Here is a 19,407-nt window from a genome sequence, read left to right on the forward strand (position 1 = left end):
AGGGCCACCCATGACCCATATGTGATAGAAGATGGTTAGCTCCATTGAGTAATTTATTATTGATAAATACATTAAGTGTTTCAATAATCAATAACTAGCTGATAATCAAAACAGCAGTTATTTGCAGCCATCTCACATGACAGATTAATAACAGGTCTGTCTCAGAGTACAGTAGATTTACCAAAGGCTGAACACAGAGACCAGAGCCAAGAGGAGGTGTACTGTAGAAGTCAAGCCTCTTTTTGATCCTATCACAAACAGGGTATTATTAAGTTACTGATCAGTAACAACAACGTTACCTTGACTTACCCAGGTTTGAGCAAGCACTACATTGGATGAACTGGGTTCTTACATATTTACTGTATTTACAGAACATACACAATGCAATTGTTTTGATGTGCTAACCTTTGAGATACAACCAGTAATGGCCCTAACCTACATTTATGGCTAATATAAATGAATCATACAATATGCTTTTCGTGTGTAAATTATTTGTGCATGTAACAAATCCAGTTTCAAACAGTTGAACGTCGCAATATCAATTAGCAGCAATTAGAACAGCTGCTCGTTTTTAGTCAGACAAGAGTCTTTTTCATTTAACTCTGAAAATAAGCAAGAAAATGCCAACTACTCAAAGGGAATATGTGAAGGCTTATGTCAAATGAAGTGTGTTGAGTGTGTTTTTGATAAATGAGACACAATAGTTACCTGAAAGTATAACTTGGTCTTTAGGAGAAGACTGCTGAGAACTGACAACACAAGTGAAGATCGAAGTTCACGTTTTATCAGCAGGGTAACTTAGTAGCCATTGCCAGACTCATTGTTTTCACTTAATCTTTACGTACCCACTGATTGTTGGAAAATTATTAATATATCATTATATCAAAAGACAATACATTCATGTGTGACGATAAATAACTTAAAAATGTGTCTATGGGAATTAAATTACTCCTTTTGTCAACAGGCATAATCACAGACAGCTAACTAAGGGTCCATTGAAAGGACCCAAACATCAGAAACCGGAAATAGTGAGAGAATGAAGTAAACATTGGACTTAACGCTGAAATTATTTTATTTCCTGCTCTTTCAGGTACTTTCAGGTCATATTTCATGTCATCTTTCAAGAGAGATAAGTGTTGTCTCATCCTGTGGCAGGCTGGTAGTGGCTAACATACGATTCTTAAGCGAATTGATATAACTGAGGTATTAAATATCAGCATGTAGGGGTGTAACATTATGCGTTTTCAAGGCATTGTGTCGACTTTATTAGTCATATTAAAGTGACTTGATTGCCTGTTAATTGGGTAAATTGAGCAGCGACTTGATTATCTCGTAAAGGAAATGGCTATTTTATTATCAGCATAAATATCTCTTGACTCTTCTCGTTTACAGAGATGTGGTTTCATCTACCTAGCATGAACACCGTTGTGAATTGACAAACTTAAATCATAAACAAAACATATAAAAACAAAATAGCACACATCCTTGCATTATCATGATGTTTCTTATCTGTTCCATACAAAATAAAATCAATGTGTACACTAGGGATGAGCAGATACGATACTCAGGATCAGTATTGGTCTGATACTGGTCAAAATCACTGGATTGTATATCGTATGGATACAAACCTAAAATCTTATACAATCCAAAAATCCTTTATATCGCATGCTTCTCTATACACAGACTGCTAAATGTAAATCAAAATCAGCAAAAGTATGGCACTGTTTCATGACTGTTTTGTGAAAATGGTTGTGATAAGTTATGTTAAAGCATTTGCATGTTTCTATATCTACATAGATTCCTCAGAGTGGACACAATGAATAACATCTCGCCTGAGGTTGCACTGAACCGCATCTCACCTGAACTGCGGCCCCTGCTCTGCAGCGTAGTGCGGAATGGCCGAGTGGGACTGGACTCTACCAACTGTCTCCGTGTCACAGACCTCAAAACTGGGTTAGGGGTAGCTGGTTTTTTTTGGGAAATAGCTAAACACAAAATAAAAACAAATACATATGTTCATACTACTGTACTTTTGCTGTGAATAATTACGTTTGACTGCTGACCTTTCTTTGTCGTTTCCTAATTTACCTCATATTCAGATGTACATCTCTGACCCCTGGACCCTGTTGTGATCGCTTCAAACTTCATATCCCGTATGCCGGAGAAACTCTAAAATGTAAGTGAGCACTCTCTCACTCTCCGTTTTTAATGCTGGTTAAATAAAGTCATGTCACCCAGCGATATATCTGCACTGCACACAGGAAGTTTAGTTTTATGTGAAGACAGACAGAGGCAACAGCAACATTGAGCTAGTACATTTACACGGCTGCACACAGGTTGGAGTACTGAAAACCTAAAGAAGCTTTCATGAAAAGAAAAGTTTCACTACTACTACTACTTGTTCAGGGGCAGAGAGCCACTTCTGTCTCATTCATGGTGAGTTTTAAGTGATTCAGTGTTTTGTGAGGTGGGGTCATATAAAGTACTTACTTTAAATGTTCTGATGTTTCAATGTGTTAAGTGGATATTTATCTTTTTAAGTGGCACACAATGTTTTCATGGTATTTATATTGACAGTCAGTCCATGTCAGATCTGTTTTTTTATTTATATTTATTTTTTTGAAGAAGATAAACATATACTTGTGATGTCATATAGATATGAATATGAATAAATTTTTCAGGCTGGTGCAGAAATAATTTAATGATCATCTAAAGAGCTTGTTCAATGTTTGGAATGTGGTTGTATGAGGCATATATCAAATTATGACTTGAGTGAATGCCAAGTACCAGGGGTACACCGGGGAAAAACTGATTTTATCCGCTCACTCCACCACCTTGCTGTTGGACAGCCTTTTATATCTGAAACTTGAATTGTAAACTGTTCATCAAAATCTATAGAGCACATCAGGAATTTACATTACATAACAATATAGTTATTTATCCTCTGCAGCATCAGTAGGTTTAAATGTGTTATTTTGTGACTTTAGTCTTTGAAATCCTCTGTTCAGATTTACAGAGTGACACAAACTTACTAAATGAGGCAGCGGTAGACCAGGAACGCATTTCCCCACAAGCCAAAAATGCACATTTTCATAAGGCGATACAAATTTAACTTTCTTGTCAGTAGATAATATTAGGTGAGCCTTTAAAATTCAGTTTTGCCTTGTGTCCCCATGAGCAGCCATGTTTTTATTTAAAGGAGTCATAGGAGTAAAATAAAACTTAAGGGACAGGAAATGACATCAGCCACAGAGGCTACTGGGAGCTAACAGCAGTTAGCATTTGGAAAAGTGATCATTTGAAGGCTCGAGCAGGCACATTGCTGTCATATATAACATGTATCCACTGGACAGATAAATCCTCTGAGGCTGGAAGTTTGTGTAGGACTCTGTGCTGCACTGTGGAGCCAAGAATAGAACGTTTTGCTGACTTCGTAGACTTCCAAATTTTGGATACCGTTGCCCTCACCAGCACTCTCGTGTGTTTTACGGACTAAAAAGTTTCATTTGTTCACCGAATCGTTCAGTACTTCCTGCATGACTGGAGCACAGGTTGTGATTCGGCTCATGATCTCTTTTAATTTTTCTCGCTTTCGAGATTTTAGAAATTTCCTTGGTAAATGTTGAAATGTTAAATGGAGATGAACACATACGTAAACGATAATCAAAAGTTTTCAGGAATTTTTAAGTCTTCCTAACTGATCTGCAGTTCGGCATTGTTCGGTTTGATTCTTTTTGTTAGACACCACTATGCTGACTCTTCCACTCTTCCAGTGACGACACTCTCTGACCAATCACATTTTAGTATCGGCTGAGCTCACTTGGAACCTCGCCAGAGCAGGTACCAAAAAAGTGCCAGAGTCCAGTCGAGTCGAGTGCTAGAACTGTATACTGTACAGAACAAAAATGGATCAAAATGGTTCTGACTGGAACCATTAGTGTTACCAAGAACCGTTGAAAAACCCTTTCTTTGGGAAGACAAACTGACAAAACTACAACAACAAGCATATTTTCTGATGATGGTGGTGGCGCTGCAATAATCACTGAAATTATACCGGTAACATGATGTTGCTGTTTGTACCGCTGAACTTTTACCGTAACACTTGCTCACTTCTGAATCAAGTTCCCACATCAGAGACTTTTCCTCGTGAACATGCCTTCAAAGGTGCCCAACTTGTTAAGTGACTATAATCATGACTTGGATTGATTTTTACTTACTATTACTGTAACTGTGGTGACTCACGAGACCAATCTGTACACACACACATACACACATACTCATTTCTTTTACAAAGGAATTCATTTGTCATGTAAGTGCAAGGCTTTGGAAACAAAGTTGTTTTTTTTGGCATTATTTGGAAATTACTCATTTTACAGAACTCAAGCTCACGTATCTCATATGCAAAAAAAAAAAGGTTTTCATAATAAAGCTATGTCGTCAGTTGCACTTTAAGACATTGTCTTCCCCCATTTTTTAAGCCACTTCAAGAAGTTGGCAGTGAATGCCATTATCTGTCAGCTCGATAAGTGATTTAGGTTGTTGTGGATGATGAGTAACTAGTTCACAAGTTCTTTGAACACTCTCTGAGTAATGTGCAGATGTAAACAATAAATGTAAGTGTTCAAACAGTCTCATGAGACAATATACCACTTTTTTGCACATCAAAATAAATGCAATTTATTTTATCAGGATGATTGTGAAGGGGGTAAATTATACATATTTCACACGAATAACTTAAAATATGCTTTCTGTGCTTTCTATGAAATATGCTTTCTATCTTGCCAACATAAGCCTCTTGTCCATTGGTCATGCAGTTTGATATTTGAGTTATTATCTTTGCAATGGGATAAAAAGTGGTGAATGTTTTGATGTTGTCACGTGGTAATGCTTTTTTTTTGAAAGAGAAAAATGCTAAATCCGATATCTAAACATCCTATTTATTGCACGAGTCAATTTTTACAGACTTGAAAATAAATCGGAAGCAGCAGCATTTTAACAGCGTCATGCTGTGGCTGTTTATTTCTTCTTTGTGGAAGCAGAATATGTCTTTGAAATGAATCGGTGGTGAATGCATCAATACAAATGTGTCTGTATGTGGCTTTCTTCAATTGAGTGTTGCACTCCTGGTTGTTTTTACGGCACATTTGTGACTTCAAACATGACCTGCAGGACCTGCGGTTTCTAAGAGGAAGCTGTTTAACTTAGTTTGCAAAATTGTCTAAAACTCTATTTGTGCAGAAATGGTTGTGACCCATCTCAGGATGTTGTGGCCAGACTTGAGGAATGTGTATATGTCAGGTGTAAATAATAAGCAATGCAACACAGTCATGTAGTGACATGTAAGAGTGGTCGTAAACATCGGTGTGATTACAGGATGAGATTTCAGTCCTTATTTTACCTCAACACTTGAGTGTTGTTCTTGTAAAGCCCATGAACAGTAATGGGTGGTTGGATTTACCAGGAAAAATGGAAATAAATACTGGATTTTGTTTGTTGTGATTGAGCCAAGTCATTGAGACTATCTTTACCTTGGAGGTGATAAAGTAGACATCTGTTGTAGCTGCTGTACTTAAATTTGTACTCAATGGCTTCTCTCTGACTGTGAACTCAATATCAGTGGTTTGAGGACACTCACTGACAAATCGAGAAAATAATTGGATAATAGGTGCAGCCTTAATTCATCTTGATACAATCTTGATTTTCCCATCACTGTAAAAATAAAAAGTTGAGATAACTCTAAATTTCAAGGCAACTTGCTGCAATCAATTTTTGAGTTTACAGCCCAACAGAAGATCTCAAGTTTTTACATAGTTCCATCAAATAATATTATTTTGTTAGACAAAACTTGGAGTTGTGCCAAAATTCTGTTTTCAAACTAATGTTGTTCAGATAATTTCAAAATTAAATACAAATTTTAATTTTGAATTTTGAGTTGGCACAACTCAACTTACAAGTTTGTCTAACAAAATACTATTAGTTAATGGAACTTTTTAAAAACTTGAGATTTTTTGTTGGGCTGTAAACTCAAACATCGATTGCAGTAAGTTGCCTTGAAATTTTAAGTTTTCTAAACTTTTTTTTTTTTTTTTTTTTTTACAGTGATCCTTGTATTAGACTGTAATAGTTACCATTTTGATAGTAATGCTCCATCTTGCTCCAACCTATAACATAGTGAATATTTAGTTTGGTAATGGGGTACCTCTGAGCAAGGTACCCAATCCCCATTGCTCCCCATTGGGTTAAGTTAGTGTACCCGTATTGCTGGTCCCAAGCCCTGACAAATGAGAGTAAAAAAAAATCGTTAATCGCTCTAACTAATTCCTTGTCATAGACTGTAACTTAAAAATAGATCTCATAACAGTTCCCTCCTGATTCCGACCAGGAAATAGTAATAAATGTAATATCCACCAGGGAGCAACTCTGCTGGTTACTAAAATATCTCTATTTAAATAGAAGTCTATGGGAAAGTAAGCTTCTATTTTTTCTTTTGCTTCATAATATCAGTTCATATTTTCCTGAGGAGTTAATGGTTTCAATATGTAGTTTCTTTTTTGATATATTACGGTGCACAATGTAGTATTGTGCCGGCCTGAGCTTCCGTTTGCTAAACGTCAACATAGCGCCAGCCACATTGTGAATCTAGGCTTAAACATGGAAATTCGGATTCCTTTGAGTGATGTCTCGACCGGTTGCCACTTTGTCTTACCACAAAAAATCAAATATGGTGGTTGTCGTAGCCTAGCAGTGACCTTAGCAGCAATGATCTCTGTCTCTCAGCTAAAGGTGTCCATGAAGTCAGCCTTAGTTATTATGGCATCAATAATGCCAAAAAAAATGCCTCTTCTAGCTTTAAAAGAGGGCCTTGGGTTGCCCACTGGCGTGCACAGACAGTGAGCTCAACAAAACAAAAATTTGACCCCATGTCTTCAATAACGTCTCTGACTGGAGTAGAAGACAAACTTTGAGAAGCCATGTTATGCAGTGGACTATGGAGCCACTCAGACTGCACACAGAAAGTGGTGTCTTATGTTCTAACCTGTTGTACTGAGGAGCCTTGTTTTTTTTTTGTCTGTCTGGATCTGTGCCAGTACATATCTGACAAAGTTCCAGTAGTTTCTAACAGATTTACAGCTCATCCTCTCCTCGTTTGACTGTTCTCCACTGGGAAAACACTTCCACATGTGTATGTTTGTCTCTTCTTGCTGTCGCTAGAACAATGAGGGGAAAAAAGGAAAAGAAAAGCAGAACAGAACAGTCTTGCAGACATAAATAGAATTGGGTAACATGATAAGAGAACACTGTGAACCAGTCCAATGTGTGTTATTTGATTGTGTTATGATTCTTTGTCTTTGCCTCAGTGTGGGCCATTTCCAGCTTATTTTAATTGGTATACTTTTTATTCAGCATTACTTTAATAGTGGAAAAAAAAGCAAAACTAAGTATACGAGATTCAAAGGCATTTGTTTTTACACAACAGACCTGTTTTTTAGGATCTGAATGGCTTTGAAGTTCAAATATGTTTTACTTAATTTTTTTCAGACCCCAGAGCTCAAAAGCATGCCATTTAATTACTGCAGTCATTTAAGAAAAAGAAGAAGAAGAAAAAAACCATAACAAGCCTTTTCATGTCTTATTTTGCCACCTAGATGGGCAATGTCAAACTGTTCCCACCACAGAATCAACACATTGAGATGTACACACTTACAGTATAAATTGACATGTACCAATGCAATCTAAGTAAGACTTTGGAAGTGATGGTGGACATGTCAGTCAACAACCAGCTCATTGTCTTTTTTTCTATCTCCACAGGGGATATCATATTCAATGCACAGTTTCCAGAATTACCTCCAGACTTCATTTTTGGTGAAGATGGCGAGTTTCTCCCCGAACCCTCAGAGCTACTGGTGAGTATCTTGACTTATCTAATACATTTTAAGCTGCTTTCACACACATCTGGATATTTTGTAGATGCTTACTGAAAACATGGTAGCTGGGACACAAGGAAAACCAATTTTAGCTGCTTGATTTATTGTTTAAGGCTAAATTTAATACGACAAAAAGGCATTTGTTATTATACAAACCTGTCTCATTTGGTAAGTTTGTGTCACTAATGTAAATCTAAAAGAAAGGATTTCAAACAGCAAAATGACAGACAGAACATCCTGATGGAGGCAGCAGTGAATCAACAACTCCTGTGTGTCATATTGTAAAATCTGTGATTTTCTCCATGGACTTTTGGGGACTGAACACTTTACTGAGTAAAGCCAGAAAAGGCTAACATCAGAGAAAAGGTGAAAATCATGATGTGAGTGTACCTCTAATGTGAGCCTATTTTAAAAAAAAAAAAAGCTACAACATGGTGAGAGTGAGCTGGTTGTCGAGGCACGCCCAGTGCAGTTAGTCCTGACTACACACCACTGTCTTATACTACCACACACAAAAGCCTGAACTACTTCATAAATGAAGTGCAGCACGTGCGTGTGGAAGCTTAATAGATCATTTGCAAGTCAGCACAGGGCAAACAGTGACAGTGACTACAGAACTCGAATGCAGCATTATAGCAAAAATGCTAGGCTATGATCTCTTATGTCTTTTTGGAACTGTAAATTTAAATTTGTTTTAGTGCTGGCCACGTTAACGGCAGGTAACGGCGCCTTTAACGCACATTAACGCATGGCACGTTTCCATGACGACTGACCGGAAAAAGACGCGCGTGATGTCATGTTTACGTGCCGCGGCACCGAAGTCCAGGCCCCGTTTACCAGTTAGCTCCGTTAGCGCCGCTTGGTTGTCTGCAGTTGAACTGGAGTGGTCTGTTTATTAAACGAAAAAGCAGCGCTACAAGTAACCAGCCAGTGTACTGCGTATGTGTGCCTCTGTTTTTCAAGTTTAGCGTTACTTTAGAGACTCATTTTAACAATCGGGAGTCGCGTAAACATGACATCACACGCGTCTTTTTCCAGTCAGTTGCATGCGTTAATATGTGTTAATGCCATTCACGCCGTTAACTGACGTTAACGTGTTAACGTGCCCAGCACTAGTTTTAATCTGAAAACTGGTATTAGGTGCTGTTTATTCCCTGGAGGAATTTAAAAGGCTAATTGCTTTTTTTATGTACAATACGTATTACTGTATGAAAACACATTTATTCCTTTCTGCTCGTTGAAGCCAGATCCTGTCAGATAAGTGCCACTGAGTGGCGGCTCTATGTGATCCTAACTGTCAGATTCCTCATATTAATGATCATATCTTTACACATCCAAGTGAGGGAGGAGCTGAATGAAGCAGTGCCACACACCCTTTGACAAAGCAAACAAAAGTGTTAACAACTTTAGGGATGTGGTGTTAGACAGCTGCAATAACAAAGGTGTAATGATTAGCATTTGCATTTCATCAAGTAATTTTCTATTAATTCAATTGTGAAGCAATGATTCACAAGGACGTTTTCCTAACAGATGAATTGTGCTGTAGAGCTGATCATAAAAACAAACTATATTACCCAGCACTGTTAGAGGAGATTGTGCCTTGAAGGGAAATTTGTGGCATTAGTCTGTCCTATATTTGTGGAGTCATAACTTTTAAACATTAACATCTTGTTTCCAGTGCTGCATTGTGCTAAAACTTTTCAGCAGAAAGTGCAGAGTCAGTCGTATCCAGGCTTTGCAACTTTGAGAACTGGTTTTCAGGCTCTGATTGCATCAGCAGTGTTAAGTTTCCAACAAGGTGTGGTTTTAATGTTTATATACTGATACAAGTTGCTGCTTGAGGAAAAAAAAGTAGCTCCAACGAGATGATACGTTCCAGATGAGCTGTGTTCATGTTTCATTCTGCAGTCTTCTTGTTTTCACTCTGACAGTCTGAGCTTGGTGTTTTGGGATCATGAGTTATTAAGTGATTGCCGTTGAGTTTGGCATAATTGAGGCATAATTATTAAGTGTCAGACAAAAGTTATTGTGGAAAATGAAGTTAAGTTATAATCAGGTTTAGGCCAATGGAATCTTAATCCTGGGTCAATAAAGTCACCCAGTTCCATACACAATGCCTTATTTCACTAAACATTACAATATAAGATAACTTGCAATGTGCCCTCAGGTTGCTACTGTTGGAATGTTCAGCTGACGCATACATAAAAACAACTTTAATTTGAAGTTCCAAAAGGCACTTTCATACTGATCAATGTGCAATTCACTCTCTGTGGCCAAGTCATAAAATCTCTGCAATCATAACAACAAGGCTGTTACTGAATTATATGTATGCTCATTTCAGCCTGACCCACATTTCATTTTCAATCAGTCAAAATTATGCTGTGTGATTTCTGTCAGTACAGTACTGCATTATGTTGTACTGGGCAAGACTCACACAAACACGAACATTCGTTTCAAAATATGTATTATTTTTTTATTATTATTTTAATTTGGTATATCATTGACTTTAGAATATTTGTCCACTGACCAGGGGGCTTATTTGTGGACAGCCTGCTGTAACAATGCAAATTCCCCATTGCAGGACTACTAAAGGATCATCTTATCTTGTCTTGATGGGCTATAAGTGAACTTTTTCAACAATAAATCCCTCCTATTACGTTGGTATTAGCTAATTCATTTATAATTAATGACCATATGTACTGAAAACAGCCCTGCAGTTTTTGTTGGGCGAAATGTTTGCAATTTGCAATAATTCCCGTGGCTTGTAATCATTTACGGTACTACAATAAAACCATTTTTTTTCTCACTTAATATTGTTTTATTTGGAAATGTTGGCAATTACAAAATACAAGGAATATCAACATCGCACATGTAATCCCTATCACTACATTTACATGACATTAGAAAATAAAAAAAAACTTGGACTTTAAAATATAATGCACAACATTCTCAAGGTTTTCCAATCTGCACAGCATAGAATCAACTTTTAATAATATCTATTTAGCTACTGACTCTGGTGACCGTATTATTCTTGTGCTTTTAGATGTAATTGCTGCTTTTAACACAGTTGACCATGTGAACGCATATTCTCGTTTAGAGCAGTGGGTGGGCTGTACTGTACCCATACAATACTGGAGTGGTTCATGTCCTACTTGGCAGATCAAATGTTCTGTGTCAACCTTGGGGACACTGTATCCTCCTCTGCTCCTCTCTAGTGTGGCGTCTCTCAGGGCTCAGTTTTAGGCCCAGTTTTGCTCCCACATTGCTCAATACTGAGGAGACATGGCATTTCATTCCACTCTTATGCAGATGAGTTTCAGATTTATGTGCCTCCTTAAAGAAACAAAAATCCTATTCCATCCCATCATTTCTTAGGTGTCTTGGTGAATAAAGGCCTGGATGGCTGCATATCTCGGTCCCTTGGCCCAGTATATCAAGTCAACCATCGATAACCTAGCAGTAAAATTGGACTCAGTTTTTTCAACATTCAATTCAACAGTCAGTTTGGGACTATCTCCAATTGAGGCAGCTATCCAAAAAAAAGACAATTCTCTCACAGCAGCACTTTGAAGTGGTATTCCACGCCTTTGTCACCTCTCGGCTGGATCACTGTAATGCACTTTATGTGGGGATTAGTGGATTGCCAATCCTCAGATGGTGCAAAGTTGCCATAAATATGAGCACATTCCCCATTTTAGCGTCACTCCACTGGCTGCCCATACATGTAAGGATTTTACTTGTATTCTTTTTAAATCCCTTAATGGCCTTGCCCTGCCCTACCTCTCTGAGCTGCTGCACCTTCACACACCTACCCGCTTACTCAGGTCACCTGATCGACTGCTCCTAGTGTGCTAAAAACTAAACTCAAGCTCAGAGGGCACCGGGTGTTGGCTGTTGTGGCCCCTTAACAGTGGAATGATCTGCACATTAGACAGGCCTCTTCCTCGTCTGTTTTTAAATCTCTTCTTAAAACACATCTCTTCTCATTGGCCGTTGACACTTTTGATGTGTGTTTTTATTGTTGTTTATTGTATGGCTGTTACTTTTACCAGTTTTATGCCTTGTATGTATTATTCTGTCCAGAACCTCGGTCCACTGTGGTTCTTTTAATGTGCTTTATAAATAAAGTTGGATTCAGGCTGAATTCAGGAAAATTTGTTGGACTGATTTGGAGACTGATTTTGTGCTTGATGAGTTAAAATAATTTACATTTTTAAAGCTCCCATAGAGTGGTTCTATCGCACATATGTGAGTTATGGAGGTCTACTTACATACATTAACTTGTTTTTATGGTCAAAAACCTCCTCGTTGCTGTAAACTAGCCAATGATATCTCTCCTCACTGAAGCTCTCGTCAGCCGCGCTGTTTCAGACTGAAATCTCACCCCCAGAAGACAGAGTTTGTTGTGATTGGCCAGCCAACGAGAGCTTTCCCAACTGTCTTGTGATTGGCCAATACCTGGAAGAAATAGCTTTGTCACGACTCCCCACCACAGTCCCTTTTACGCCTTTGACCCGGAGTCGGACACAGAGTCAGAAGACACCGTCACAAGTGAAACACCTCCACACGTTCTTCTTCTTCTGCGGTTCAATGTAGAAACCTGATGTGCCCGGACTAGTGCCCGGAGCAGGAGGATCTGCTGTTCAGTGATCCTTATGTCACGATTCCAGGCTTTTTCAGTCCACTTGTAGAGCCTGAGAATACAATAAAACCCAGCGGCTTCATAAACGAGGTAATGGCACAGATTCACACCAAAAAACAGCGTTAATTGGAACTTCTGGTCCATGGGAGCTTTAACAAAACAGACATTCGAGAACATCATCATTTCCAGGTTTGGTAAACACCGATCAAACATTTTCAAGATTTTCTGACATTTTACAGATCAAACAAGTACTTCATTAATGGAGAAGCAATGGCCCACCATTTATAAGTACTCTTGTTAACTTCTGCAGACACTGACTGAAGGACATCTCTTCATTGTTGGCTGACAGCTTACCGGCTGCCTTATTGAAAATCAGAAAGTGACCGTGCATATAGTTATGTGGGAATATCCTGACCGTCTGACCTGAAATGCTGTCACTGCACCAAGTACTGGTTGATCTTACAACTACGCAGTATTTATGTAAACACTGTACAAACTGACTAAGTATATATTTTGACTTGAGGAGATTGCTAGGCCTTGCCAGTGATCTACACAATACTTCCTTGTTGTTGTCGTCGTCGCTGTTATGCTCGTACCATGCAGTTAACCAGTGCTATTTTTGAAGCAGCCTAGCACGTAGAAGCTAAATTCCCCTGCTTGTGTCAGGGTCTGGGAGTAAAGAGGGGGAGTATTGCTCACCCTCTCATAAATCCAGCTGTGCTCATGAGGGGAAGTACCTCTTCTGAGCCAGTGCCTGGCAGCTTGTTGCTTGTTTATTTTCTCACTTTACGGTCTAGCTGTGTTCTGCTGTTAAGGTTTTCGTAATTCTCCTTCGGCTGTCTCGCTGTCTGAGACTCTCACCCACTCTCTCCTGGTTTCCTGTACATCCCCCTTTAAAAGGTCTAAATTCCCAGCAATAACTTAGAACCCCCCCCCCCCCATCACCACCAACACACGCACACATATTCCACGGAACACTGTTACCATCAGCACTGACTGTGAGGAATTCTTTTTTACAACTAATGGAGCAGTCCTATCTCTATATTTTTTTGAAGTAACAATTTGAAATGATTCCTCATGGTTAGTGGCAAGTGTAATATTGTAAACCAGTGATGTATAAAAAGTCACATCAACATATAGTTAATTAGCAGGCTGTTTTAATTTTATTTTTTTAATCTATTTGCTGGGGCTAATTCTGAATCCTCTGTCCGTGGCTGGTTGAATTCCTGATGCCTCAGCAGCACATTGCTCTTGTTTACAGCCAGCCAAGGCTATCATTAGCTTCTCTGTTTAGACATGTGTTTTTCCCCACTGTCACCAGGCCTTGAGCAGGTTTCTTATCCATGACAGAAAAAAAGGGACAGCACAAAAATATGCATGTAGTGAACACGCATGATTCTGGTTACCATATCCTGAAACCTAGACTATTTTATTAAAACATTTGAACATGACGGCAACAGTACAGAACAGAAAACAGAACTTTAACTTGTCAAAATGCCTAAGTTGTAATTATAATTATTATGTTGATTATTTTCTATCCAGCATTAGTTTCATAAACGAGGTAATGGCAGACATACAGATGCAACTTGCTTTATAGATAGATAGATAGACAGACAGACAGACAGACAGACAGACAGACAGACAGACAGACAGACAGACAGACAGACAGACAGACAGACAGACAGACAGACAGATAGATAGATAGATAGATAGATAGATAGATAGATAGATAGATAGATAGATAGATAGATAGATGCAGTACACCTTCCAAAGTGGCATCCTGTGTGGTCCTCTGCTGCTGTAGCCCATGCATCTCCTATACAAATTCAACATGTTGTGCACTCACAGATGATCTCCTGCACACCTTGGCTATAATGAGTGGTTATTTGACCGACTGTTGCAAGATAATGTTTCCTTTCCATCATTTCAAACCAGTCTGGTCACTACTGATCAAGACATTTTCTTCCAGAAAACTGCTGCTCACTAGATATTTTTAGACCATCCTCTGTAAACTGCAGAGATGGTTGTGTGTTAATTATCATTTTGTGAAGTACTCAGACCACCAACCATGGCACTTTCAAAGTCACTTAAATCACTTTCCTCATTCTGATGTTCAGTTTGACTTTCAGCAGCTCATCTCGACCATGTCTTCATTTACTTACTGCCATGTGATTAGCTCATAAAAAAATGTTGCATTAATAAGCAGTTGCATAAAGTTGCAGCGGTGTACATATCTTCAATAACAATCCACATTATTAGTCACAATAGTAATACTATTATTAGAAATAACATGATTGATGTCTGTAATATTGACCAAAATTCTAAAAAAAAAACCAAGTACCATTGGCATCAAAGTTTATCTCAAGTCATGAAATACTAAAGCAGTAAAAATGTGAAACCTACAGTAATTATTTAGTTAAGTTCTTTCAACATTTAAGTGTCAATGCATGATGAATGAAAGAGATGTTAAAGCTCCTAATGCTGGATGTTCCACAAACAAAGTGCTTTTCTAGCACTTTGTTTCAATGAGCTGTGAAACCTGAGAAAGTCGGTCACAAATGCAATGTTACATTGTTGTATGAGTTCAAGGGTTCACTGGGAAGTGCAAATCTCTTAATGGCAACCAGACTGAGGCTATTCGGCCACCAGGGCTGCTCCCCACCTTAGACTTCTTTGAAACGCACTTTTGGAAAGACTTGTCACTCATGTTAACTCACTTTCTCATCAGTTTCATTTCTCTTTATATGAGATGTTGAGGCTGACAGAAGGTTTCATTTGAACATGACACGGAGAGAGAGAGTGAAGTTGTTTCTGTAACTTAACCCACTCTTCTGAAGCTAAATCCATCCAATTCCTGATTTTGAAAAACGCCAAAAATGTGGACTGAGAGCTGAATGAGGGAGAGGGGAAGGGAGGGAGAGTGGGGAGCAGTGCAGGGGGGTAAAATAAATAATATAATATTATAATGGTATTTTAAAAATAAAAACAATCCATTTTTGATCCATCTTGGTGTAAAATTCAAAAAAAAATGTATTTGTCAAATCATGAATTTTCACTTAATACACAACGCTCTAAAGGTGGGCTCACACACTTTGCACGCCATGCACGTCACCCAGGTTCTCCAGGCTTTGCCACCTTGGTCCAAAAAAGAACCCCAGGGAAAACCCTGAGATACTGCCCTGCTAACCTCCCATAGCAACCTCCACATAGCACCAAGTGTCAGACATGACGTGTTTGTGGGAATCCAGTGTGAGAGAGAAGAAAAAGGAGGGTCAAAAATGAAGAGACAGAGGGGGAGAAGCTGCCAGGGCTTTGACAATTTATTACTTATGACATTTTTCACATTCTTAGACTTGCGATAAATGCTGCTAAGTTTATTTTTCACCCGGTTCATTTGAGTTTGTTGATTTAGATGTTTGATTACCTATTGTGTATTTACAATCTTATTCACCAAACTAGTGAGACAGACCAAATTTCTTGAATTTATGCAATTTAGTATCTTGAAACTACAATAATATTGGGTCGTTCACCATCTTCACGAGACAAGCCAGTTCAACCACAGCCCAAACAACAACTGCTGGTCAACAGAGTCACACCATTACAAGTATAAAGTGCCTTATAGCGTAACCTCTGCCTTTATCCTATGCATAAGTACAAACCAGGATCATCCATTCTGCTCAAATTCAGCAGTGAACTTAGTGACAGTAATACAACAGCGCAGTACGACCCACGACTTGCTGGGAAAAATGACTAGAGAACAGGAAATGACAAAGTCTGTGAGAGGAAGGGAGGGAAGGTGGAGAACATTAACTGTTATGTGGAAGATTCACTGTTGCTTCACATCAGTATTTTTTTCTGCCTCAATTCAATAAATAATGGTGAAAGAACTACACATTTTGTACAGATATGCAAGTACTACATTCAGTTCACATGTAAATAATAATACAATGAAAATAAATATTAGTAAAGTGAATCCATGCAGGTGTATACATACAAAAACACACACAGACAGTTTCTGTGCTTAAACCAACCTGGAGGTAGCAACATACTGAATAGCCACCAGGGGGTCTTTGAAAAACGGACCCTACTAATCGATTTGCATTAGTAAACATTTAGATAGAGAACAGAGAATTATGTATTTTTTGTAAAATGTCGGTCCTGTTTCGAGGAAAACTTGGGTGCTGAAGAACAGAACATAGGTGTGGACACCAGTATCTGAACTTCCACTTGCAAAACCTCCACATGGCGCCAGCTAAATTCAGATTCTTATGGGTGACGCCAAGACCAGTTGCCTCTTGGTGGTATTGAGCAAATTGGCCTCTTAAACAGAAAACACTAAAGATGCTAAAGATGATTTGTTGAAACAGGCCAAGAGCTCTAGTTCATGCATGGTGACATCAAGGCACAGATATGATCTCAGAAAGACGTTGCATCAGAGGGTGTAGAACAGTCAAATGGAAGAAATGTGTCAACTGCAGTGACATAATTTCTAAGGAAACAAGGAAAAGCAACAACAGTGTGCCTCTAACAGCGCCATTTCCCACATAATTTCATCAGACTGATAGCGGGCACATATGCAACAAAGCCCATGTGACAAATATGTGACTTAAAGGGGTTGAAACCACCTTCTATGCTTTTGTTTTGTGTGTCTGCGCATAGCAATAATCACATGATATATGCATGTTTTTCATTCACACACAATTATCATAGAAATTCACCATGCACAATTTAAAATTGTCTATCATCATGTACTTAACTCTAACACTATAACATAGCATCAGCATGAGTGAGCATGAGACAAATAGTTACAGACAGGTGACCTGTTTTCTTCTACAATGTGTGCTTATTGACATTTCTGCGTAGATTCGTAACCATGTAATAGAAATCAGAACCATGAAAGATGGAATAATTTTATTCTCCAACTCCTAATAGCATGTGTGCTGTACGTGAGACCAGTTATTTGTAATTGCACCTCTCTTCTTTTTTTTTTGAATACTACTTTTCATCCCTGTCTTTGTGTGTAACGTATCATTTGTCTGGTCTGGACTTGTCCAGCGATTGCCTGCAGGCATTAAACATTTTGGGGAGTTCCCCAGTCTCAATGTACATGTGACTGAGTTGTAAAGTTAGACCTGATGGCTTCTCCAGATACAGTATCAACATGTTCCCTCTTATCTTTCATAAACTTCTCAGCTGTCAGTGGAACAGAAGCAGGATGTGCGCACAGTCTAAATTATTGACCTGTTTTTTGTGAAAAATTATAAATTAATAAGATGTAGTTTTGCTATGAATATATATACTGTATTTATAACATTCAATAATGGAAATAGTTACTGTCTAGATTGTTGAGTGATCTTATCTCTCCCCTTTACCTCAGCTTGAACTGTAATGGTGTTCAGTTATCCCTCATTTTGTTGCACTTTGAAAATTGCACCCTAGTATTTACTATTAAAATGTATCTTTCCTTCTAAGATTTGCAAACCTATACTTAAAGTGGAACTAAACCCCAGAAGCATTTTTTTTTGTTATCATTAATTGTGTTATTTGCTGATCCAAGTGCAAACTTCACAGTCTAGTGTAAAGTAGAAGTTTGCATAATAAATACATTTTCATTGTGAACTATATATTATTCCATAGCAACACAGACACAAATATCTATCATCATCTTTTTTCCTTTCATGATGATATACTGTAATATAGTTTTAATATAGTTTTCATATTGCCCACCCTTTATCCCTTGACTGGCCAACTCCTGACCAAACTAGATCCCTGGTGGCCCCAAGGTCATTTGAGTTTTATACCCCTGGTATTAAAATTACACATATTCTCATAAAAAATGGTGCATTTACTACCTCCCTGGTCAAACACCAGCTACCACATTCAAATTGTGCCCTTGGCTTTTTTTCCAGTTCACTCGTGTCACTGGCACACTTTTCCATGACCCTCCTCATCAACAAGTGACTCCTCCCCTTTCTCGCTCCCTCGCTTGAAACGTGATGTGAGCATTTTCGAAGCTCCTCTCACTGAGCACCTCACACAGCTGCAACTTGGTGTCAGATTTCAATACCATGCTCCTTACGATGCCTCACTCCTCCAGCTCAGCTCTCAGCCCACTTCTTGGCATTTTTCAAAAGCAGGTCTTTGGGTGGAGTAAAGGTCTTTGCACACCGGACGTGTTGCAAATATGCGGGATGTAAGTGCAAATAATTCAGATGCAAATTATGATTCACATCAAGCGTGATGTGAAGAAACTTTATAAATTGCATAACACAATAAATTATGAGGACGAGGGGAAGAAATGAGTAGTTTAGTTTTATTTCGCCAGCACTGACTGAGTTTCATACAGAGTCAAGAATTAAAGAACAAGGTTGGCTTTTTAAAAGTTTTATTTTTGTTTAAAGATAATCTATGCTTAATAGCTCTACTGCTGTGCAGTTTATTTTTTGATTATATTAAAGGTCTGAAAAAGGCAGTAGAAAATGGACTCTGAAACCTGCAATATGCAATTTTATCATTTACCATACTGAAAAGCATTCACAATAAATCGATCATGGTGAATTCCATTATTGTGAGAATTGTGTTAACAGAAGTATGTAAGTTTCTTATTTTCAAGTGTTCCACCAAAGAAAACATATTAGGAATGTTCTCCAGAAAGGTCCTTCTCTAAAACATTTAGTCAGATACACTTTTCACTTTTGTTTTTGGTTATGTTGAGTAAATCCAACAGTGGCCAGATGTTTTACCAAAGTAGTTGGAAAGTAATTGGAAAAATGAAAAGCATTTGTGACCTACTTTAAAATATGTTCACTGGTAATCGACAGTGTTTTGGTAAACTAAGTT

At 38.3% G+C, this 19,407-nt stretch overlaps 1 protein-coding gene across 1 annotated transcript in view; it reads left to right on the forward strand.

Annotated features, from left to right (window-relative positions):
- The first annotated feature begins 1,030 nt into the window (after nt 1–1,030).
- The window catches only part of babam2 (BRISC and BRCA1 A complex member 2), an 82,814-nt gene continuing 64,437 nt past the window's right edge, over nt 1,031–19,407 (forward strand). Inside the window, exons 1-4 of the mRNA XM_083907430.1 lie at nt 1,031–1,090; nt 1,798–1,953; nt 2,100–2,176; nt 7,810–7,904. Coding sequence (XP_083763556.1) covers nt 1,817–1,953; nt 2,100–2,176; nt 7,810–7,904 — 309 coding nt within the window. The 5' untranslated portion in view covers nt 1,031–1,090; nt 1,798–1,816. The remainder of the gene's footprint in view (nt 1,091–1,797; nt 1,954–2,099; nt 2,177–7,809; nt 7,905–19,407) is intronic.

This window comes from Microchirus variegatus (assembly GCF_963457635.1).
Source record: "Microchirus variegatus genome assembly, chromosome: 21".
NCBI lineage: Eukaryota > Metazoa > Chordata > Actinopteri > Pleuronectiformes > Soleidae > Microchirus > Microchirus variegatus.